Below are 25,806 nucleotides of genomic sequence, written 5' to 3' on the forward strand. Positions count from 1 at the left end.
CGGGGAGGGGGTTATTTAAAAAAAATAGCTGTTCTGTTAAGTTTGTTATATTCTGAACTATTCAAAACCTCAGTTACTCTATGCAAGCCATGTGTCATGTAAGTTATACCTAAATTCCTCTTCTACACAATTACTATGGGGTATACAGGAGGACATGGACTGAATTTGAAATTAGCAATACCAATGGTATAAAAACTACTACCCTGATCTTGCTCATGAGAAGGAAGTTTCCTTTGCATCACTCCTTTTCCCTACCAGATTATTAAAAAAGTAAGGCTATAGGCAGCTGGGCTGGCTGAAACAAAACCCATGTCAATGGCATTTAAGCAGGCTAGAATTGTGCAGGATTGCAGCCCGAAACAGATCTAAAAAGTCCTCAAAGCAGCAGAGCACCCAGTTACTATAAACAGTGATTTATCGATGACTGAACTATTAACTGCAGGTGAAAATCTTGGATTTAATTTAATTGGCACTACTGCTTGTAAAACAATCTTGTTACTGGTTGTAAATGTTGCAAACAATTTATTTCTGTCTCTTAATTCAAGCGGTATTTTAAAAAATGATTTGCCATACAAATCATTTCTATTATATTTAAAGGAGAGGAAGTAAGCTATTAAGGAGAAACATATCTTAACATACTTAATTGAAAAATAGTTAATCAAAGGATAAATGTCCCTAAATAAGTTGGCAATTGTACTGGAAAATGAAAAGATGCTGTATTTGTATAGAGTCCTTTCACCTATCCTTTTTAAAAATATTTTGTAATATTATATCAACTTCCATGTAAATAGTGTTATTTGCAAAATGAGCTAGCTAGAGTCCTTTGAATTTTAGATATGACATGTCTCCTATGTGTGGGTGAAATGATCAGACACAATTTCAGGGGCTTGTATCCAACTAAATGACTGCACGAGCAGAATGACTTCCACTCACATAATGGAATTTCCCTCCCTTCCCTTCCTTCCTGTGCCCCCCACAAATCTGTTCATGGGTTTTCCCCAACCCTCCACAGCAGGGTGAGTACAGGGGACATGTGGTGATTGGGGGGGTAGACATTCCATTGAGCAACAACTCAACCCAGGGACTATTTTGCACTTTCAGAACTCAGATGCCAGCCAGCAGAGACTTTAGGGCAGAAACAATACTGTCTGCACAAGAAAGATGCAGTGCTTGGATTTTCCATTTGCCATCAAAAGAGCCTGTCACCATAATTACAAGTAAAATGTTCCACACTGTCTATTCAATCTTAGCTCCAGGTGAATGCTTATTTAATGTATGTCCCCTAACCTTTGTCCTATCTCAGTGCTTCTTTGACTTTTGTTATTCAGCTGCAAAACAAAACCCAGTGTTAGTTAGACTACAATGCTTACTGCCCTGAGAGTAATTCCATTGAACTAAATAAGAACTACTTTTGAGTAGGCATGCATAGAAATGCCCTGTAAGAATAGTTCCTAGAGCTATCCAGGGGCGGCCAATAGTGGCTCCAGATGTTGCAGACCACAACTGCCACCAGCCCTGTGCTTTGTAGTCCAAAACATCTGGAGGTCACCAGATTAGGGAAGGCTGATCTATAGGAAGCATTTATTCTCCCTATGAACTTCTTTTTGGTAGCATCGCCATGCTGTTGCTATCTAGAATGCGGCTACATTTTTATCCTGCCCCTTTGTCTGTGAGACTTGGAAGCATGGAATTCCCAGGTAATCCCCCTTCCAGGGACAAACTAATTTAACTTTTTAAGATGACATGCCAGACCTGCTTAGCTTTAGAGATGGAGTCACACCAGGAGCTCTTGGACAATTCTTGGTACTGAAGACCATGATGTTTCATTCAGTATGTAATATTATGTGAAAAACTATGTGGCCATGGGAATTTTAACAACAAAAAAGGATGTAAGGGTTGCCCTTAGGAATAATTCAAAATGGCTACAGGTGGCAGCAAAATAGCAGATGTGTGCATTTAAAGCAAACAAACCAAACATTTTTGACACTTTCAGAGGGGAGAAGTCCGTACTCAGAAAGGAAAGGTTGTTTTAAAAGAAACCTAACCCCTTATAATATTGAATGGTACCCTTCCAACTGGAACACATCACAAAAAATTAATTTATTAAAAGAACCAGTGTAATGTTAATGTGTTTTTTGTTTGTGTGTTTGTGCGGCAGGGGTGCTGATAGGGATAACTTCTGACAAAGATTAATTTAAGTAGATATTGTCTCCTAAACCAAAGTCCATTGAACATTCTCTCAGCCTATCAGCCATGCAAAAGCAGAACCTTGAACAGCTTTGCTGACTACTACAACATTACCTTTTTTTAATGGGTCAGCCTATTTTTTTTCCTGCAAGATGAAAGGTCATAGAGAAATTTATTTTATAGAACCCTTGATAGCATAAAGTAATGCAAAACAAATACAGTTAAAAGAATATAAGAAAATGCTTTGAAAAGAAAAAGGTCACAGTTTCATAGATATTTGCAGTGCAAATTTCACTTAATACAGAGAGAGCCTTGAATAAGCGATTTTAGCATGTCCTTTTGGGAGACCTAGCAACATGTACCAACAACACTAGATTAAAAAAAACAACCATGGATTACACTTTCCTGTACAAGTTAAGTTTAATGGGCAGAAAACATCATGTTTTTATGCAACATACTCCAGGGTATGTTATGCCTGGTCAGATGATGTGAAGTGGAAAGAAAGAATTCCTTTCCATGAAGGGAAGAAAAAGCAACCACAGCTTGTTTGCAATACATTTCTCACTACATCTCTTACTTTTTTTTTCAGAGATGGGGGCAGGGGAGAAGCTAATTGGCTGCAGATATATTTATTATTGTGAGAACATGTTATTTTTGCGTAGCTTAAAGGAGCCTCGGCTTGGTCTGTAAAAATGATTGTGAGGGAGCAATCCCTACTATAGTTCATTTTAAAGTGCCTTCAAAACATAGAAATGCACCACCAGAAAGAGGTACTCACACTACCAGTTCTTTCCTGCAGTGGCACAACATTCATTGCCTAGCCATTTGACCAAAGCAAAACAGGCAAAGCACAGGAAGAAACAACATCCCTCCTAAATGAGCCAATAGTCAGCAGAGTTCCACCCAACCTCTCCTATTCAAGCACATTGGAGCATTTTATTCCCTTTAGTAGCCAGAAACTTGATCTGCGGATGTCATCAGCTGTGTGTGGATTAACATAGCTGCTCAGACGCCACTGATGTGGGGGACAGGACCTACCAGTAAGTATAATTGGATGCAATATATTTACCTTTGATTTCTCGTTTGCAATCAAAGCAGCAGGGGAAATGCTAGCAAATACCATATTCTGGCATATTAAAATAGTATGCTCCCCACAATGATGAGCACACGCACAAAAGTAAATGGTTGTTGCAGCTTTCTCTCAGACAGGCTTCAGCATCAATTGCTACTGAAATGAAGTTGAATAAATGTGTACCCTTAAACAAAACTACCGGTAGTAGATGTAAGACAAAACCTATTGATGGTTTCACAACCTCTGGATACATTTGTGTAGTTCTTGTGCTTAGCACCATAAATGGTTTTATTTTAAAAGCCTGTTTTGCATGATGCAACTCCTCTTAATTCAGTGTTCATCACTGTCGAGGGATCTGATGCATTTCCAAATGCATTTATGGCATCTGGCTTCAGAAAGGAAATTATGAATGCTTATCCCTATTAAATAAATTAGGTGTGTCGATGCTCATTTCATATGCACATAATAAAGCACACTAACCCTTCCCCCATTGTAAAGGTGTAGAAGGAGGAAGCTTTTATTTTTGGACTGATCAAAGACCAGCCGTGTAATGCTGAACCACACTCATTCTCTCTTGCTCTCTCGAAATTCAGCTGCCACCTGTGAAGGCCCACAGCTATTATTGGAGCTTCCATGACACATACTGTATGTTTCTTAGTACAGTGGTACCTCGGTTTAAGAACAGCCCTGTTTAAGAACTATTCGGTTTACGAACTCCACAAAACCAGAAGTAGTGTCCCGGTTTGCGAACTTTACCTTGGTCTAAGAACGGAATCCGAACGGTGGAAGGTCACTGGCAGTGGGAGGCCTCATTAGAGAAAGTGCGCCTCAGTTTAAGAACGGTTTCGGTTTAAGAACAGACTTCCGGAACGGATTAAGTTCATAAACCGAGGTACCACTGTATTCTAGCTGCTTTTGGGAAAGCTATAAGAAGAGCCACAGTGGATCAGTACAAAGGCACATCTAGTCCAGCATCCACTTCCCACAGTGGCCACCCCTTGGGAAACCAACAAGCAGAATCTGAGCGCAACAGTACTCTCCCCATTTGTGATACCCAGTGACTGGCATCCAGAAAACATTGATGCCACGGCTACAGCACTTAATAGCCTTGTTCTCCATGAATTTGTCTAATCCTCTTTTAAAAAGTTATCCAAGTTGGTGGCCACCACTACTTCTTGAGGTAGCAAATTCCACAGCTTAACTATGCACTTTGTGAGGGTGTTCTTTCTTTTGTCTGTCCTGAATCTTCCAATATTCACTTTCATGGGATGGCCCTGGTTTCTAGTAGATAGATAGATAGATAGAGAGAGAGAGAGAGAGAGAGAGAGAGAGAGACTCAACTAACTTTCCTCCACACTATACATAATTTTTGGCCACGGTCCCTTAGGAAACTGTCAGTTTATCTGAGAGCAAAACCTCACACCAGGCCTCAAGGCAGGTGTTGCAGTTTGCAGGAAAAAGGGCAAATTGCAGCGGTACCGGACATTCAGGGAGGCTGAGTATAGTTATGGAAAGAGAGAGCCTAGAATGCAGAGGAATAAAGGGGCAAGGAGACGTCAAAGGCAGGCACAGAAGACAGTAAGGTGAGAAGTGGGACTTAAGAGAAAAGTGGGTAGGCAGTGTCTGGAGGAATAGGGGAGTGGACTTAAAGGGAACAGCCAAGGGGGAAGAAAGGCTGAATAATACTTGGCATAGGGGAAAGAGCAGACCCTATTGGTAGGGACTGGCAGAACTTTAGAGCCAGGGACCAGGGAGGGCAAAAAGAAGGTTGCTGTGTGAAGCAGATCTGAAATAGACCACTCTCTATCGGCAGAACAGAGAGATCATCTAAAGGCAGTCCATGTTTAAGATTTCAGCAACACATTTGTAGAACTAACCATACGCTGAAAGGGTTCTAATGGGTGCATTTCAATCACAGGTTACTTGAAAAGTTGCTTGCATTAATAATAAAGCTTTGGAATATGGGAAGTGTTTGATGTAAAAGAAAATTGTTGCCTGTACCATTATTCATTACAAAAATTGGCAGCAGATACATATTTTTTTTCCTTTTCTTTTGGCTATGGGGAGGGTGGGTTGGTGAGACATCAAGTGTTAAGCCACTCATCTCTTCCTGTGTATTAAGAGCAGCAACTGATACCCTCCTGGTTGCTCCACATCCAAGGGAAATCTGTTATGTAGCAACCAGGGAGAGGGCTTATTCTGATGTGATCCTGTGGAATGTCCTACTCCTTGGACTGCCCTCCTTTCCTTGTGGTGCAGCTGCACTGAGTAATATCAATAGTGCAGTTTGGCAAAATAATATAATCAAGGTGTTGGAATGGTTCCTCAAAGACCATCTAGTCCAGGCATAGGCAAACTCAGCCCTCCAGATGTTTTGGGACTACAACTCCCATCATCCCTAGCTAACAGGACCAGTGGTCAGGGATGATGTGAGTTGTAGTCCCAAAACATCTGGAGGGCCGAGTTTGCCTATGCCTGATCTAGTCCAATTCCTCAAAAAGCAGGAAATCCTCCTGGCTTGATAAGTATGAATTTTAACAGCTATCTAATTACACACAATCTTCACAAAGAAATGTCCCTTCTTACCAGTGCATGTTACTTGAGAGCAAGCCCCACTGAGTTCAAGAAAGTTGATTATGTAATATTTAATAGCAGAGATGGCAGAACTGCCCCCCACTCAAAAAATGATCATATAATGACACCATGACAGTGACATGGTTTTGGTCTGGTGGCAGCACGAAAGAATCACACTCTGCTCTGTTAGCCATACTTTTTAACCTACAAGTCTGTGTCAAAGTGTTGCTACATGATCATGTAATGTTTTTTGGGGAGGGGGTGTTATGGAAAAGGGAAATGGAATCTACCAGTTGGTAGCTAGCAGGAGATTTATTATCTGCTGGAAGAGTCTCACCCTTTATCCCTAATAGCTCCCTCCCCACAAAGTTAATCAAAATTCCTCCTCTCAGTTCTACTCCCTGCAACGAGCAAAATTAAAATAGGCTTACTTTATATGCATGTAACATGACATTTGGTCCTCTGCCTCACATCGTTACCAGATAAACCTTACAGTACAGCTGAAGCAGAACCAATTAAGAGATGTAAAACAAAACTTCTTTATAACATGTGCCCTGACAATCTCTTGAAACACATCCAACTAGCTAATAAGTGATGATAGCATGTTTGGCATCAGGCTATCTGAAGTGCTGGTTCCAACAGGACTAGAATTTTGAGGCGGATCACTTTTTCTAGTGGTCATCTTGAAAGGTCTCCCAAATACTGAATTCAGGACCAACTTAAATGTCACAGCCAATGTGGGCAGCATCTGTGTGACAGCTTCTCCACATAACAGCCTTAATACTCTCTGCAGCTTAACTGCACATTGCTGAAAGCTGCTGGCGTGAGGATCAACAAAGCAAGTGCTACTAAATGTTAAAGCTATTGTATGCAGAAGTCATCATGTGGGTGCTGTTCACTCGGCCATGCAACATGGAACTCTTCCAACCTTTCTGTGCCACTTCACAGGAAATTCTAGGCCCATATTGGCTCTTAACCTGGTCTCCTAAGAGACATTTGTAAACTTTTCCATGTCAGGCAAAACCGCAGTCCTGAAAATTCTGATGGCAACCATAGCCAACCATCCAAGCTTACTCCATGGCTTATCACAAAGGCCAGCAAATATGGTAAGCACTTTCATAGCTTACTTCCTATGAAAAGAGAAATAAATTTTGCTTCTGAGCTCACTACTCTGAGGAAGTCTAGACGTCTGACCAAAAAATGGTAAGCTGGAGATCCAGAGAAGGGTAACCATGCAAAATATTTACATCTGTACAGACCCTAAAACAATCCTGTTTCCAGTTATTGTTTGCCTTGATCTCTCTGCCAGTAATCAACACCTCTGCTGCCCTATGATGTGGCCCTCAATGCTCTTGTTATATTATCCACAAATATGCTTTGAGAAGTATCTGTGCCTCCTCGGATAAACCTATACTGTAAGATTTAAGCTGTAACATCAATTTAAATTATGGGAGCAAGTTGTTAAAACGTAGAATAGAATCTTTGCCAACACAAAGTATAACTAAATTTTATAAGTTTTGCATCAATTGTTCTATTTACTAACTGGTTAAAAGAAATCCTTTTTCTTTTGTGGCAATGCTGGTTTGGGTACAGCTGCCCAACTATTAAAATATAAATAATTACTAAATCAAAGTACAGTAGATGCTATTCCATATACATAAAACAACGGTGAAACATGCATTTTGTTTAGTAGATATTGTTCACTATTGCTAATTTCTTAACAAAACTGTTCTCAGAGACTGGCAACAAATATGGGTCAAGCTTATGTCTAAAAGTGAAAGTTGCAACAATGTTTCCTTACACTACTAAATTTAGATCTTAAGAAGAAATTGAGAACATAATTAGGCACACGTTACTCTCACTGAAACTGTTCTGACGTTAGCATGCTTAACTGGGCACTTTAGATGAACAAAGTAAAATAGTGCAGAATGCAAGCTACAGTTCTAAACATTTATGATAGCAAAGTCTTCAAAGACTTTGTAGATTAAAATTTTAAGAGCCATTCACAATACTGTTTCAGGAGCAATAGCAGCACCTCCTAGTGATGTCATTGGGACTACACAGCAACAAAAATCATCCCAAGCCCAAAGTTAAACACTTTGCTCTTTTTAACTGATACTTTAGCAAGGCATCAGGGGTGGAAACGCTTGTTGGTTTTTCCTATGAACAATTTTCAAAGTCTTCAGTTTTGACATAAAAGAGCTATATTAATTTATTTATTTTGTATTGCCTTCCTCTCTTGTGTTTCCCCCAAAGAGCTCAAGGTTCTCCCCCTGCCCATTTCATCCTTGCTACAACCCTGTGAGGTACATTAGGCTGAGAGACAATGACTGGCCCAAGGTCTCCCAGTGAGCTTCATGGCTGAGCAATAATCTGAACCCTGGTCTTCTACTCCAGGGGTCAGCAAACCTTTTCAGCAAGGGGACAGTCCACTGTCCCTCAGACCTTGTGGGGGGCCAGAGTATTTTTTTTGGGGGGGGGAAATATGAACAAATTCCTATGCCATACAAATAACCCAGAGATGCATTTTAAATAAAAGGACACATTCTACTCATGTAAAAACACACTGATTCCCGACCATCCGCGGGCCAGATTTAGAAGGCGATTGGGCCGGATCCGGCCCCCGGGCCTTAGTTTGTCTACCCATGTCCTAGTCCAACACTCAGACTTCTTCACCACACTTGTAGATATGTTGATTCCCAATTGGTGAATAATGTTTATCCCAGATGTGAGCAAAACTGTCTGAAGCACAATATCAGAAGAATTGTGAAAGTCTAAGAAAGAGACTGAAAGCAAATTTACAGCAAAATCCTAAGCATGTTTATTCAAAGCCACACTGTGTTCAATGGGACTTACAGGTACGGTAAGCATGCACAAGATTGCCCTGTTGATTATATATTTTTAAAAACTTTTATGCTGGCTCCACAGTAAGTTTTTAAAAAGTGAATTCTCCTCATGTATCTAGAAGCACACATACACTTCTCTGTAAGCATTCCAGTATTGCAAGATACAAAACACAGTGAATTTCAGGTTTCTGGGTGTATTTTCTATATTAAAAAGCTTGATAGTTATGACTGACAGTGTGTAAATGTATCTTCCCTTGCTTGAGGATGTACTGTAGTTATAAAGAGCCACAAATACATACACCCCCATCTAAAAACGAGACCTCTGCTTATGAGTATGCAAGCATCAACTCAAGGACAAACAATATTAAATTAGAAGTGCAAACTAGAAGTGGAACTTTTTGTGTTGGACAACATGTTGGATACAAGTTTACTATCAATATCCACAAATAATATTTTCTCCAAAGAAAATACCTTCCATGTACTTTTTATTGCTATTTATATATATTTATATAATATTTATATTTATTTATAGTTGCTGAAAATTTATTGCACATGAATTAACTTGTTAAAAATCAATTCCCTCCTATAGGGATCTCAACAAACAGCGTGCTTCATGTTAAGGCTCAATATTCCCCATTCCTTTAAGCTTTCCTTTATCCACCTACTAATTTCTAAACAACCCTACCATAACTGCCACACAAAGCTAAGGATGTCTTATGTAAACAAAAGACAAAGATGCTTGTGTCCAGCAGCCTTCTAACACTGAAAAATCAATTTAATGACTCTAGTGAGATCAGGCTTAAGCTGTGTTTAAGTTTTACTAAGCATGAAGGAATTATTAATTGACCATACACCGTTAACGTTGCTCAGTTCTCTAGAATGCCAGGCACCAAAAGGTTCAATATACAGTACAGGTATATGAAAAATCTTTTATCTAGACCTCCACTACTGTTCTGATCACTTTAAAACAAATATTTGCTTGTCTTTATTTGAAACATCCATTGGATGTCCTGAAACAATATTAACAACTGCATCCATACAATTTTAACAAGTATGAACAGTCTTCAAAGAATGCAGTGAATGGATGGGATCATACTATGAACATACAAAAATGTAGAGCTACAGATGGTCTTTATTATAAATTAACTTTTTTTTTTTTTAATTTCGTGGCCAGTATATATTTTCCCTTAAAACATAAAGGCTCTCATACATCACAGCCTCAAAAGTTCCCATTTCAATGCAAATGCTTCCAAGACCAACAAACCTCTTTGTTGGTAAGGCTTACCCTATCTTACACATTAGTAGATGTGGTTACCAGTACAGATATGGAAACTATTATGCTCACCATCTGCATGAGATAAACATTCATCACTTCTGAGCATTTTGTTTTATTTAAATTCTCTTTCAGCTCCTCTCTAGGAAAGGGCTTACAGTATTATGCAAATGTGCACCAACTCCTTTCCCTATTAAATCAGCCGTCTTTCATCTCATTCTCCAGCCCTGTTATAAATTTATCTATGGCTTGTAAACTATAAAAAGAGAGGGGGAGAACATCAATGGAAGCTGACAACTTCTTCTTATTGTCGGTAACTGCAACAGAGGTTGCCATTCCTATATTATGGAATATTTCCATATGTTCAATAAGAAAAACTCCCTTTCCCACCCTCCTGATACTAGTGGTGTATTAGAAAAACATTTTATTTACATTGAATAGGTATTCTGTTTGCAACTAAATTTTGCATTTATGCAGCATGGTACCTGACAAAATCAGGTGCCCTTTTGCAAACTACAAGCCACAGGAGGCTACTTACCGGTAATCTAGTCATGGAACCATGATATGGCAAAGACATATCAATGGAAGATGGCCTAGATAAACTGGTCTGCTCTCAGCCTAAAAATTGTTGCATCCAGTCCGCAGCTTTGTGTGTACTTTCCTTCACCATTTCCCTGTGTCGTTTACAAAATTCTCCACTTTCCCACCTGCCCCAAGTATTTTAAGAAGAGTCATCTTTAGAGGAAACACTCCAGCTGCTGCAGTAAATATTGGTAATACAGTACAAAATAAGTTATAAAGGTTTCTAGATTTCTAATTCAAGAAATACTAAACAATGTATCCATTAGAATTATTTATTCAGAATTTTGCACTCGGTTGCTCGCATTATTATTATAAATCCTTTAAAAAACAACAGTGTTTCTTAATTTGCCGTACCAAATCAGTCCAAAAACCTCCAGTCCTCACATTCACATGTCAATGAGTCATCCATTACAAAATCTACAGCTGATTTCATACCTATTTTGATATGAAGTTTAATAAACCATTTGTGTTCTTGTTGAAGTACATATCAGATGTAAATGTTCTGTAATCCAAGGATTGCAAACTCCACAGTCAAATCATATTCAGAGATTCTTTATAGACTTATTTCTCTTCTCACAACATTGTTTCATGTTGCCATTTCGGCTCTTTACTCATACAACCACCTATTAATTTAGTCATAGTGGATAACTGAGCCCTTTGTATGAAATATATATATATATAATTTAATTATGTATGTATGGTTAAAAGGTGTAAGCATTCCAGAGGAGGCTTTTTCAAGGGAATGTGTAGATATATAAAAATCTGTACAAACACAATCACAATCACTTAAATTGTGCTGAGCACTGCGTCTTTCAGCTTGATTATGGCTGTATTTTTGTGATGACTAAATTTTTTTGCAAATAAATTTGACTGACTAACTCCTATTTTTCTACAAGAGGAGGGTGGAATAGCCACACACACTGTCTATAAGAGTAAAACATTTTTTTTTTTAATCTGGAGAGACCTAACAAGACATTTATACATGGCAATGGGCATCGGCATAAAATGAATTTACATTTCAAATGTGCAAAACAAAATTATAACAGAATATCAGTTTAATGGGAACACTCATTTCATTCACCTCCACTAACAATGTGAAACAGATTATTTCTAGCGTTCCACAAAAGCAGATTTCAGGAGGGAAATAGGATGGGAGGAAAACAACCTTTGTCACTGACTCAGACTTGCAAGTCCCCTGACAAGGCTCCTAATAATGAACCTTGTGCTGAATGTCAATAAAGTCAAGGACTTCATTTCCATTTTCAGTTTCCAATGGAATCCATATCACGCATATACTCACACAAGAAATGGAATGCCATGATGACAAAATTCCAAACACCCAGGCACTAGCAAAAGTTATACATTATACATTACTTTGGTTCCCCACCACTACTCCTAAAATAATCCCATTTGTTATGTTCAATGAGATTCTCAAGTATTTGCATAGAAGGCTATATATTATTTCAATTTAAAAGAGTTTTCTAAAGGCAAGGAGCAATAATGCGTTGCAAGGTGTCCTAACACAGCTTTCCCTACAGACATCATCTTCTGATGTTGGGGGGGGGGTTGGTCCTTCTCTAACCCATGGGTGATAGAGAGGGGTTTTGGAAGCAGGCAACGTTGGGGGGAGGCCTTTTGACAAACGAGTTCGAATCCTTTCCCAAAGCAAGTTAAGGTCTCTATGATGCTGACAGCTGCCTACTTCCTTTGGAAAACTTGCCCCCAACATCTCCTTCACAGCAACACCCCTACTTTAGGAAAAGGAAAAGAGATCAAAGCCGGCTCCTTCTCAAGCCCGCCACAAAGCAGAGCTTGCATGGGGTGGGGGGACACCCTCTCATTCTCCCTTCCAACCTCCGCCCTCCGGGGTGATGGTGGTGGTGGTGGGGATACTGTCAAGCAGCAAACAGACCAGACAAAAGGCTGCGATTGTTGGAGGAGGAGGGAAATCTTCAGGGTCTTAAAGCACAGAAGCAGCAGCAGAGATAAGGGGCCGAGCGAGAGAATAGGGGGAAAGGCAGGTTGGGGGTGGAGAGAGAGAAAAGGGTACAGTATGGGGGGGAGGGGGAAAGAGGAATGGCATTTGACAGGAGGGAGGGGAATGAAAGGGCAGCCCGTGAGAAGGCAAAGAGGCAGCGGGGAAGGAAGCGGAGGCGAAGCCTGGGAAGGAGAGCGAGAGAAATGCGAGTCATCCAAGGAAGAGGGGGAACCAAGGATCCTCGAGCGGAGCAGTGGCCGGACGCGCCGGCGGAGGGCAGAAGGGGCGGTCTCTCGCCGCCGCCGCCGCCGCCGCCGCGGTGCCTCACTCACCCACTTGCAGCACGTTGTCCACGGCACCCGTCTCCAGCAGGCGGATGCCTCTGCGGAAGGGGAGCCCCTCGGTGACGGCGGCGCTGGCAGGGACGCCCGAGGCCGGTAGGGGGGCCGCGCCGGGGGGAAGGGCTGCGCCGGTGGCGGCTGCCGTGGCCGCCGGACTGTCCTCGGCTCCGCCGGCGCCCGTCCCGTTGCCCGCGGCTCCTGTGCCGCCCCCCGACGCGCCGTTGCCGGGCCCGGCACCGCCTCCTCCGGGGCGCCCGGGCTGGAAGCTGGAGTACATGCAGATCTGGCGCTCGCTGCGGGGGAAACTCCAGTAGACGATGCGGCGCTGCACGGGCTCGGGGATGCGCTGGAAGCGGCCCTCCACTCGCTCGAAGGCCCAGCTGCCTGCCACTCGCTTGGCCGCCGCGTCCAGCAGAGACTCGGGCTGTTGCAGTGGCAGCAGCGGCCCGGCCGGCCCGCAGACAGGCCCCGGGCCGGGCCCGGCCGAGGTGGGGCAGCACCCCCGCGGCCCGACCACGACGGCGTTGGCCGCGCCGCCGGCCGCGCGGACGGGACCCCCCGGGCAGCCCCCCGCGCGGGGAGCCATCACCGCCGCGCCCACCCCCCGGGAGCACAGGCGCTTGGGGCCCGGCGAGCCCGCGGCGGGCAGCGGCGGCCGGAGCAGTTCCTCTCCCTCGCCTCCCTCCGCCATGGCTGCGTCCGACCCACTGAGCCCCAGCCCGTGTCTGCCTGCCTGCCTGCGAGCGCGACGGGGGGGGGGCGGTGGAGGGAGGAGACTGCGGCGGAGAAGGGGGGTGACGGAGGGAGGGAGAGAGGGGGCGGACGGGGACCACGGCGTGGGCGCCCGCCCCAGAGACCGGAGAGGGGGGTAGGTGTCACGTGGCCCCTCCCTGTGGAAGGAATCTCTCATTCGGAACATTTGACACTCCCCCCCCCCAACCAACAATTGCTCTTTCTCATGACTTCAACCTGAGTAGGTGAGAGATGGGGTCTCCCTCCCCCCCCCCGGGCCACCGATTCACGTCCTTTTAATAAAAGCAAATCTCTTAAGAGTAGGAGGTTGACTTTGAGTAGCGTTATAAGTGCTCTTTTCCTCTGGAAAGAAGCGCAGAGATACGTTTCGTGAAGGGCGAAGAATGCTTTTGTTTGCGCGGGGTGGGGGCTTCGTCGACGGGGATTGCCCAGTTAGCAACCTTTCGCATGGGGTCTGTGGGTGGGTGGGATTCCTTTGCGCCAAGAGGCTCAGCTTCGGAGTCCTGCTGGAAATAGAAGTGATCAGACGGAGAAGCGCCTCTCAGGACGAGCAGAAGGTCTTTATGTGGCTGCTGAGTAATAAGCAAGGCGGCTTGTCCCTCTTCGCCTACCTAGGATTAGGCAGGGCTTCAAGGGCAGTCGGCAGAGAGCGCCTGCTAGGCAAGGATCTCTCCTTTTAGAAAGGCAAACCCTCAAAAGCATTCATTGCTCCTCTTGACCTGCAGTCTGCAAAGTCACCCACTGCCAATGGCATGCCTTGAGTGCCCCATGGAATGAGCCTCGCAGCTTCTCACAAAACCCTAGAAAAAAATATGAATGTACAGCCAATACTAATTCAGAAAAACCTAGAGACTAGCACCTGAGAAGGCAGAAATCTGTACTCCTCCTATCTTACAAGGCAGCAACTGGGCCATTCAGAATAAGCTAATATAAAACAATCGGCTGTAACATCTGCTGTATGGTACCCCACAGACTAAACCCAGTTCCATAGATCTTCTATGATGCTACCTCTGGATCCATCAAGCTCCCATCGCAGACACTTCCCATTGCACGAGAAAGGCCCCTGGCACCTCTGGATTTTCTAAGAAACTAGCTGTGCCTTGGGGGGGATGGGACACCACAACCTTCATTTGCACAAAGATGAACACAAGGGAAAGTGCATTGTTTTTATCTTACTACTGTATTTAGAACAGTGTGTAGCCATGCTACCACATAGCATCTGAGCACTATTTTGAGTATGCATGCATTAGTGCTTGCAGCTGGCTCTTATGCAGAGATAGATAGGCCTGAGACTACCACAACAATCTGGTTTAGGCATTCCTAATTCTGTTTAGAATCTGGTTGCATAGCACATCACAATTGATCTTCCAGGAACAACATGCCTAAGTCAAAGTATCCTTCTGTAGGCAAAGTAATGTGTACAAAGGCATTCTAACATCCTTAGACCTGTACCACTCACTCCATTGAATCCTAGGCAAGCCCTTGCATCACTCCTCCTCACTTCAAAATCTCTGTTGAGAGTGACTAGTTCAGTTAGTGGCTGAAAGGAACTCCTGCCACATGCTGTGCAATCTCAGTAGTTTTCTTTTCATCAAAGCACACACACACAGAGAGATGTTATCCATAGCCTCAGACAATAAACAGGCAGGCACAGAGACCAACATCACATGAATATAGAAAGGGAGAGAGTAAGAGTTCTACTTTGTGGAACAGGTGAAAACCTGGATTTTGTAGCTCTGTAACACGGATGCCAATGTTTCCAAAAGTAAACTGTTATCTACCTAATTTTGATAACTAAAATTAACCTCAGAGGGTAATATAGATTTTAAATGCTATTTACTTTGACATTCAATGTGAATTCAACAGAAATATTTATGAGATAGAAAGAAGCCCCTGTGTTCAAAAATTATCAAGAGAGACACCGCATTGCATTGTAAATGTATGTGAGAGTAACTTCTCTGCATCAGCAGGCAAAAAGGAGAAGCAACACTGCAGTGCCTGATACCTCACAAGTTCCAATATGGAATCAATGATGATATACATAAGAGATCATGCCACAAAGCACCTTATCACATTTGTTGGGTTACTAGATCTGCCTGTGAGCACAAACACTGGCAAAAACTTTAGCAAGTCAATGTTCCAAGTTTAGAACTGTAGGCAACTAACTTTTACTCTGAGTAGACCCATTGAAATTAGTGCAGCTAAGTTAGGCATTGCCAATAATTGGAACAGGTCTACTCAGAGTAAAACATAGTTGAATGCAACCCTTAATTTTGAATTGCAATCCTAGATCAGCTGGCCATGTTTTTCTCCTGTACCACAGTAGCTGACTTCCTGCTCCATATACAGTTTCAACTAGACTTCTGCAAATATAAAAGTTGCATTCACCGCTTTTTGCAGATGAGCTCTTTTAAAAAGAAAGGAAGCACTGTGACCCAAGTAGCAGCTGCTGAGGAGAGGTTTAACACCCCTAGAGCAACTGGTTTGCTTTATCCTTTATAGTTTGTTAGTGTCTCCAGTTTTTCCGTGTTGGCTCCATGCATTGAGACATGGCATCAGATCAGGTTCTGTCTTTTAACTGGATCAGTGGACATGCCTTTGCAACCAGAACACGACCACTTGCTTATCGCAGGTGTTCCACTGGTGAATTTGTCTGTAGCTCAGAAGTAGAGCATCTGCTTTGTATACAGTTTCCCAGTTTCAATACCTAACTTCTGCAGGTAGGGCTGAGAAAGTTGCTGCCACCACTCAGTGAAGACAACACTAGGTTAGATGGCCCAATGGTCTCTGACTTGGTAGAAGACAACTTCCTATATTCCTCTGTATCTTGACTTCCGCCAGCATAATGAAGCTTCCACCAAATCCTGCACTCCTTCAGCCAGTGGACTTGCACGCTAAAACAGTCAAAAGTCAATATTAAAATTATTCTATGATTGTTCTTCCTCATTAAAGCCCATAAAGAAGCCTTGTCCTGCTCAGAGTTAACCCGATGTGTATGGAAATTTAACAGGTTCCAAGGTTTAGTTTTGTTACATCAGAGCAAGTGATAATGACCAGACCTTATAAAAGCTGTCTCACATTTGGCATGCCTTCTCAAGCTCAAGTGTTGAAAACTGAGCAGGTGAGGAAGGAGCAGGTGGGATTTTGCAAAAGGAGCGGAAACAGCTCCAACACAAATATAGGACATCTGTCACAGTTAGGAACGCTGGTTAAATAATGAGAACTTAGCAGAAATAAAACACTTGAGGTCCTGATACAAAATTTAGTTCCTTCTAACTATCCTGCTTTCACAGTATTGTCTTCTATGAGAGCCAGTTCAGATTTTAAAAATGTGTGAGTGTGTGTGAGTGTGTGTGTGTGTATAGCTGTTTTTTATGCTTTTAATTTATAAAAATAATTTTTATTAAAGATTTTCTTGCTTTACAAAAATACTTGCATTGTCTCTTTTTTCAGGTTGTAAAGTCTTTTCTACAGATCAGTTACATTTGTTGTGAGACATTATTAAATGCTTTTAATTAATCAATCAATTAAACACTACCAGATGTACCTGGCTGTTCAATGTAAGATGCATAGGTGTACAAATGCAATATGTAATCTGGTTATTAGCTGACAGCAGACAAAAGATTTATATCCCTGTTATATGCTGTTCTGGTACTACAGTAGAAGTAAGGACATGAAACACATATAAAAATAAGGTGCCTGTTACAGTTCTCACCTACAATATCTATTTAGTGACCAAAGTGGCTGCTGCCAGCCAGTATGTTTCCGGGCACAATTCAAAGTGTTGGTGCTGACCTTTAAAGCCCTAAACGGCCTCAGTCCAGTATACCTGAAGGAGTGTCTCCATCCCCATCGTTCTGTATGGACACTGAGGTCCAGCACCAAGGGCCTTCTGGCGGGTCCCTCACTGCAAGAAGCCAAGTTACAGGGAACCAGGCAGAGGGCCTTCTCAGTAGTGGCACCCACTCTGTGGAACACCCTCCCACCAGATGTCAAAGAGAAAAACAACTACCAGACTTTTAGAAGACATTTGAAGGCAGCCCTGTTTAGGGAAGCTTTTAATGTTTGACGCTCTATTGTATTTTAATATTTTGTTGGAAGCTGCCCAGAGTGGCTGGGGAAGCCTAGCCAGATGGGCGGAGTATAATAATAATAATAATAATAATAATAATAATAATAATAATACTGTGACAATTTGAATAACTGATGACGGATGATGGGGGGGCTGCTTCCAGGGTTGAACAGGAATTTGACAAAGTGCTATCTGGTGAGCTTCTTACAGTGGAGGCCATCTCAGTTGGTGGTTTTTCTGGAGGCAGCAGAAAGTAGCTGGGAAGCCACCATTTTGAATTTCCCATGGTGCCTTGCAGCATTCTATGTAGCATCACTCTGCAATATTTTAAAAAATTTAAAATGGTGGCTCCCCAAAATCAGTCATGTATTTGTGTGTGGCTGGTGGACGGCATTAGCTGTGGTGGGCCCTGAAAACTGCACCTAGGATGCCAGATGCTGGTGCTCGCTCTAATTATGAGAATGCTTCTGTTACATAGTTTTTAAAACCCCATTGATATTAATGAGAAAACTTAATGCTCCCTTTCAAATCCATGGGCTTTAAATCTGCTTACCTTTGGGTTGGATGGTGTCCCATGTTTTTACAGATCACTAAATGCTTAATGATTGTGAGCCATAAAGCTAATGACCGAGTAACAGTGCTTACAGAATTCTTACGCAGTACCACAGTGTAGCAACACCCAGAACCAAATAGTGCAATCCTATGCATGTTTCTTCAGAAACAACTCACATTTAATTCAATGGGGCTTACTCCCAAGTGTGAACATGGGGGCTTGCTAGAGCAAAAAATTGAGTGTAGATTTGGGTTTAGGAAAAAGAGGAAGCTGACATAAGATCACTGAATATAATATGAAGTAAGGCAGACCCTTAGGCAAACAAGCACTTTCTCCATATGGATAATGTGGCTGCTACATTTTATATTAATAGTTTAATTAGTATTACAATTATTTATGCCCTCATTGTACATGAACTATTTTATAAAGGGATAAGCAGTCATGCTAGTGGTGCCATTTTGGCACAAATACTTAACATTCTTTAATTTGGGATACTAAAATAAATTATGAAAATTAGGAATATTTACAGATACTGATTTAATTTCACACTTATGAATTGAACAGAGCACATCCTGTGCCTTTTGTAGACTCTACCCCTCATGACCATAGAAATCTACATTCACACTCTGAAAAGTTAACTTCTCTGGTCCACCTGCACAAAACATTTAATGAGAGTTTGCTAATTGCAACCATCCAAACATCTAAAGTCCTGGTTAGCCTCTGGTTATAAAGGTCAAACTTGAAAAGATGTGTGAAATCCATGATTTGATCTCATCAGGGCTGTGGCATAGCAAGGATTCAGCCCTTTTCCACCTGGCTAGTTTCCTGGTCTGAAGTCTCTCTTTCTCTCTCACACACATTCCACGTCCCCCCTTGCTCATTGTATCACTGAAGGAAACATGCAAGTGCTAAATTATGAGGTTTGAGAACAGAGCCTCCAAAATTACTTTATTCAGGTCACTCTTTCTATCCAAGAAACATCTATTATTGTCTGTTAGTTTGAAACATGTATCATACGTATTTCAATCAAGGTTAAAAGCACAAGTTATTGCATTCTTTTAGACATTCTTCCCGCCACATGGAAATTGTTTATCCACAACATGCAGCTGGGAGAACATTTAAATTATCCAACCTCCCAGTTGTTGGTCATTTCCAATCATCTTTCGCCCTTGTGATTGCACTATTTAAATGTTTTCCCAGCTGTACGGGAGCTGCTCATAAACAGGTCCCATGTGGCAGGAAAGAATAAAGGGCGCTTACTACCTCTGTAGATGTTGACCTAACAAGTCTCTTTATATTTGGGCATCTAGAATGTCTAGAACCTTGCCTAAAGGTTTACATAAGGAATTAATTAAACTTAAGCGCCTAGCTTCATGTAATAAAAGAGAAAGGGGATGCTTCCCATGTTGGAAACATGGAAAACATTCACAGGTGACACCCTGGTTCATATCTTCTTCTTCTTTTAAAGAATATTGTGTTAATTTGATAGTAAAATAACATCAATTCCAAACTTGGTTCACAACTATACTAATTTTACAAATCAATCCTTTTAAGAGTGGCCAAGTGCCCGAATGAACTCTTTTGCCTTGAATTTAATACCCCCCACCCTCTGATCCACTCTGTCTGAACACTTCCGCATTTTCTGTTCTCCACAACTGGCTGATGTCAAGTTGGAAAGGACAAAAGGCTAACCAACCCATGGCCTCTCGGTGTTCCAGGTGGAGGCTTTGTTTTCTTTCCTGCAGTGAAATGAAATAGGCTTGATTTTAATTAATGCTGTTTTATATTCCAGGTCCCTCTTGTGGTAGAAACAAGGAAAGCAATGTTAAAAGTCCGTTTCAAGAGGAACGTGGAAGATACCGTACATCTCAAGCCTTTCATTTGGTTCCTGAAAGCTGCAGTAGCTGTGGAGATAGATGTTTATTGCAAAGGATCAAGCTATCTGGGCTGGTAGAGTTTTCAGCGATTTGAAGCTGAACACCATGAGATGCTGCAGGTAAACACTGAATTGGGTTCTGTCCCCCCACCCTGATTCCCTGCTCCTTTTTGCACATGTTATATTCAGTAGTTAATTATTATTTTAAAAGAGACAAGACTTAATTTTTGTTCAAAAAGCAGGCAGTTTAGGCAAGGATTGAAAAGTGTAATGAACATTCTCAGCTTTTCTCCTTCCCTGTAGGAAACAGGAGCTTCAGTATATATATGCATAGTGTCCTTGACTGAAGAGAAAAGCTGACTGACAAGGAGCGACCCAAGTATACAGAGAACCTTTTCCAATTGCAAAATGTCTTATTAACTAAATCTCAGCAAGCTAGTGTTTGCATGGTGGAGACCAATGGCACCACACACACACCCTTCTAAGGTTTGGTCTGAATCAAAATGGTGTCCGGCATCTAAATGTCAATGAAGACTGCTGTCCCCACCTCAGGAACTCTCATGCCAAGTCTGGCAGCGATATCTGGAGGCAGCCAAAACTATCCCAAAAAAGTCACGCCAAAGCCACGTTTTGATTTGAATCAAGATGGCACCTGGCATCCAAACAGTTACAAAGTCTGCCACCCTTCATGCTGCGTTTGGTGATGATATCTTGAGAGGTAGCTGAACCCACACACAAAAATTGGGCAAAGTCATGCCCAAGTAACATTTGGGTTCTCCACCTTGATTCAAAATGGCAACCAGAATCCAAACCCCAACAACAACAACTGCCCTCCTCTCCACCTGCAGCTCAGGAACCCTCATGCCAAGTATGGCAATGGTATCTCATGAGGCAGCTGAACCTATGAAGAACAGAGGGACAGATCGATGGACAAATATTTTGGAAATATATAGTAGATGCAAAGGGCTGGCAAAAAGTGCCTAAGGAGAGGACATCCTTTTCTTGCAGTGAAATAAGTGGTGCTCCACACCACTGAATCTGAGATGGCAGAATAACCAAGTTTATTGAACTTCCCCTTAAAACCCAAAATATAACCATGTTGAATATAGGCAATATTTATACCTTAAACAAAATTCAAAAGGTTTGTACATAATAATCGTCTCCCAATATATATTATCTAACCTTTGTGAGTGGCAGCCTGATGGGTAGATATAAAGCTCCTAACTTTGTACAGTTTAACAGCAGCACATAACTGGACAGGCAGGCCTTTGTGTGAGAAGCCAGGGTCACATTGTGAAGAGGCTGTGAGGTCCACATTTTGGATTCAGATCTAATGGGAAACCATGGTTTACAGTGTAAACTTTACACCAACCATAGTTTGCTGAGACTTCTATATATTTGTATTAACTGAAAAGCTGGCAAATTATGCACAAATGCGCTGCCACTCCCCCCCCCCCCCCAGGTTTCTGCTTTCTTTTTAGTTTTCAATCTTCCCTGAAGGTGTTTTTCCCCTGCCACATTGTGGCACAACTTATTTGGTCTTTAAAGAACTATAAGTAATTGTTCTGTCTTTGAATCTTCAGCCAGAACAGCTCCAGTCTGAACTGTAAAAGACTAGACTTCCTTTCAAACCTGGTACCCACATGGTAAGCAAAGGACCAACCATCCAACACATTACTTCATATTTCTATTACGAATACATTTTCTCTGAATGCCAACAATTTTATTTCCTGACATATATTAAGATACTGGCGTGTGAAGCCTGGGTTACTGCAGAAAGAATTACTGCCTTTTCCTCTCCTCTGGAGGAAACGCTAATAAGGGGGTTGAGATCCACAATGTTACTCATTGACCCAAGAGAGCAGGCTTCTGGCCCAGCTGGCCTTGGCTGAAAGCAATGCTGAGTTCAGCAAAAAGAAGCCCCAAGCACACATCCCCTAATCATTCATGTTCACTCTAGTTAATTAGAAATACTAAAATAACATGGGAAACATTTTTGCCAGACTGAAAGAGCATGAATAAATCAAGCAAAAACTATGAGTAAACAGGACAATTCAAATTAGCTTTCCAGAATTGTTCCTTCATCAATTCAAGCTAGTTTCAGTGTACAGCATGGTGGTAAATGATCAACATGGCCTTTTCCCTAGGTCCCCAAGGGCTCTTTACGTTGAAAACCCAACTTTTGCAATTAAGAAGAGAAAACTCTTTAAGAGCAGAAGCATCCAGGTGAGCAAGCATGATGGATTCTGCAATTCAGCTAAGATGAACTACACATATTACACAACTGTAGGAAACTTGCAAGGAAAGGACAATTCACATTATGGCGTTGTGCCTGTACTAAAAAGGGAGGAAAACATACATCCTTGAATTTCACTTTAGTTCCAAAGTACCATATACATTACAGCTAAGTGTGGGGAAGCAGGGCTGGTTCAAGACATTTAGCTGTCTGAGGTGGAGCATCTGATTGCCTCCCTGTCCCCTCCTCCACCACCCTGTGTGGCTGCTATCACTTACTGCACAATGCTTTTCTCTCAGGAAGGATCCTTATTCAGGGTCCTTATTCAGAGTGAGGCATTGCGGGGCAAGTGGGCCCTGGAAAGGCAAGCTGTAGGAATGCTGTCCGTGCTTCTGATTTGCCATGGCAAGCACTGCTTAAAGTGTAATAGTTTCCTGCTTAAGGAGCTTTTGCCACAGCAGCAAAGCGACAACAGGTGGACTTGCAGTTCTCATCTCTGTAACCTTCTCAACCCACAATGTCATGCTTTGAGGAAGAAAGCTGCCTTATGTGTGGAGAGATGGAGGTGGAGAAAGGGCCTGTAGCTGCTTTGCTATGGTAGCAAAAACTGCTTAGTTTCCCCCCATAACAATGGCAGGAACCTCTGGGACTCTCCTGCTCATCAACAGCGGAGAGCATACGTAGCCAGTTCTCTCAGTCTCTCTTTGGGGGGGTCATAGAAGGGACCCCAAGGGTCAGCTAGTCCAACCTCCTGCAATGCAGGAATCTCAACCATAGCATCCATGACAGATGGCCATCTCGCCTCTGCTTAAGTGAAGGAGAGTCCACCACCTTCCGAGGGAGTCCATTCCATTGTTGAACAGCTCTTACTGTAAAAAAGTTCATTCTGATGTTCAATTGACATCTCCTTTCTCGGGACTGGCCTATGGTTGCAGGGGGACAGCAGCAGCAGGATGGGTGCTGGGAGTGGCATAGATAGTACGCACCAATGGTGGCCACTCAGCAGTAGTGGCCACAGTGGTGGGCTGGATGGTGGGGGCTTGTGCTCATTCTGCTGCCCTCCCTTCTGGGGTTCACCACCAGAGTTTTGAGGCTCATCTTGCCTCATACAGAGTCCAGCCCTGAGGGTGGGGGAAAGCATTTAATATGGGGAAATTCAGGCCTATGGTTTTACTGCTCTGTTCATTTCCACTTGCCCATTTTCTTGAGCTCAGCTGCTGCCTCTAGGGAGATATTTCCAAAGCAATCTGACTTGGCAATTCTCCAGCTGAATGCTGGGTACCCCACAGCTGTTGTGGGATGGGGGAAGGGAAAAAGAAAGAAGGGGACATAATTTATGTTATCCATTCTTGGAACAGGACATTTAATACTACTCAGCTGATTATTATTGTCTTCTTAATGGCATTTTTGTGTTTTTTAAATAGTGCGGTTTTCCAATTACATTTTATTCTTCTGATTCTCAGCCTGTTCAATGCTCAATTTTCTAGTTATAACCTGGAGTAATAATAATTACAAACATATAAAATATTTTATCATAGTTTCCCCATGTTGCAGTACAGGTGGCCTTTGCTGACACGCGTGGGGAGGTTATTTGTTGGCCTTACTGGGCTTGGCAAATTTCAGTGTAGAGCAGAGAAAAGGTTGACAGGAAAGCTCCTTTGACACCCAGCCAGCCAGTCTTCTCCAAACTGGTGCCCTCCAGGTATTGAACTACAGCTCCTGTCATCCCTAACCACTGGCTGTGCTAGCTGGGGCTGATGGGAGCTGAAGTCCAAAAACATTGGCCAGGGGGTGGGGTCAAGATGGGGAAGGTTGCCCTAGGATGTTCAGATAATATCCACATAACCTAGTATAATTTCGCTTTACAAAACATTTAACAAAGTTGGGTAGCAATAGTCCGCAGTTTTTCCCCAGGCCCAAGTTTAAATTAAATACTGCCCAAGTGTAGCCACAACCTATCCACTTCTAGAGTAAAATCAGGACATGGCCCCATCCTGTACATCAGAAGCCAATTCAAATAAGAGCACTAATTGATTGGATGGCAGCTACCTTCCATCATTGGGATGTGGAAGCTGGTGTGCTCCCTACAGAATCTCTCTTGCTCATCAAATGTTTAACTGTGCAAGCTGCATACAGAGGCAATACTGTGCACAACGGTGCTCTCCAGACTCCACAACAGCCACTCAGCCTTAGCTGGCGAATGGCAAAGGGAAGACATGTGGAGAAGAGGCTGTGAGGGATTTAGAAATTAGCCATAGCCTGGCAGACTGCAGACACAAATCTTTCAGTTGTGGCCTTCCAATCCCAACTGCTTATTGTGCCAGGAAGTAGGGATTAAACACCCAATTTGCTGCTTAATGCAGACGTATTTGAGCCCCAAGGAGGCAAACAGCTGACGCACACAGACACGATGAGCCCAAACTCACCAGCAGAGTACAACTTCAGATTGTTCCCATGTTAATTTTTTTGTGAGCCTTGCATGCCATGCATAAGCTCCCAATGTAACATGACCTGCTATGTGTAAAGGGAGGGAGACAAAGAGAGAGAAGAGAGGAGGAGGAGGAGGAGGAGGAGGAGGAGGAGGAGGAGGAGGAGGAAGTGTGGTCAGCCTTCACTAAACAGTCTAGCCAGCCTATTCCTCAGCTGCTCAAGCACAGAATAAGGAGTGAGATTCCATTTGCAGGTGGGAGATTCTGAGTAGGGCATCAGTGATTTTATACCACACCTCAACCAATTTCAGCATCCAAAATTCAAAATACCAGAATTCAGGCAGCATGACTTGGGGCTATATTTTGAACTGGAGATTTCCCAACCTGTGCTCAACTCAGGACTACAGACTCTTCTCCCAGAACTGACTCAGCAGCCATTCCGCCAAGTCATGAAACACTTTTGTAAGCTATACAGAATACCTCAATGTATTCTCTTTATCCCATTCTACCTTTTGTATAGTATATATTAGACTGTAAGGTAGAGACTGGATTGATTTCTTGGGGTTGTATCCATGCTGTTGTTTCGCTGTGTCAACAGACTTCCACTTGTACAATGAAATTTTTCCCTCCTCTCCTTTGCAACCCCCTGAAAAACCCTTAAAATCTGCTCCAGAGAGTTGGGATACCCTCCAGAACAGAATTTGGGGTGTGTGCTGGGAAAGGAAAGGGATTTTCCATTGCATGAGAAAAACACTGCATGTGCAGCATTGGATACAGTCTTTAATCTTTGCTGAGGGTATTGAAAATGTCAGGCACGTTATGAATTATTAGTGTCTGCCAATTCTTAAAATATGTGAACAGCAAGGCAAGTTCTTGTCAATAACCCTTACAGAAATATCAAGCACTTTACCCATGCCAACAGTAGATATTGTAGGTCCAGGCAGGAATGGACTGGGTGACACCTGCATTCCTAGTCTAATATTCTAATTCAAGGCTATGTATTCCCCCCCCCCAAGCCTTGCAACATAGCATGA

General features: G+C 42.6%; 1 protein-coding gene and 1 long non-coding RNA gene across 2 annotated transcripts in view; one reads left to right on the plus strand and one right to left on the minus strand.

The window, feature by feature from the left end:
* ZSWIM5 (zinc finger SWIM-type containing 5) overlaps window positions 1–13,577 on the minus strand; it is a 118,325-nt gene extending 104,748 nt beyond the window's left edge. Inside the window, 1 exon segment of the mRNA XM_033152276.1 lies at window positions 12,845–13,577. Within this exon segment, the coding sequence (XP_033008167.1) occupies window positions 12,845–13,544 (700 nt within the window). The 5' untranslated portion in view covers window positions 13,545–13,577.
* LOC117048454 lies at window positions 12,847–21,037 on the plus strand. Its single transcript, XR_004426846.1, has 3 exons — window positions 12,847–12,949; window positions 20,024–20,227; window positions 20,411–21,037. It is a non-coding gene; the product is annotated as an uncharacterized LOC117048454 (long non-coding RNA).
* The last annotated feature ends 4,769 nt before the right edge of the window (window positions 21,038–25,806 follow it).

This window comes from Lacerta agilis, chromosome 6 (assembly GCF_009819535.1).
Source record: "Lacerta agilis isolate rLacAgi1 chromosome 6, rLacAgi1.pri, whole genome shotgun sequence".
Lineage (NCBI taxonomy): Eukaryota > Metazoa > Chordata > Lepidosauria > Squamata > Lacertidae > Lacerta > Lacerta agilis.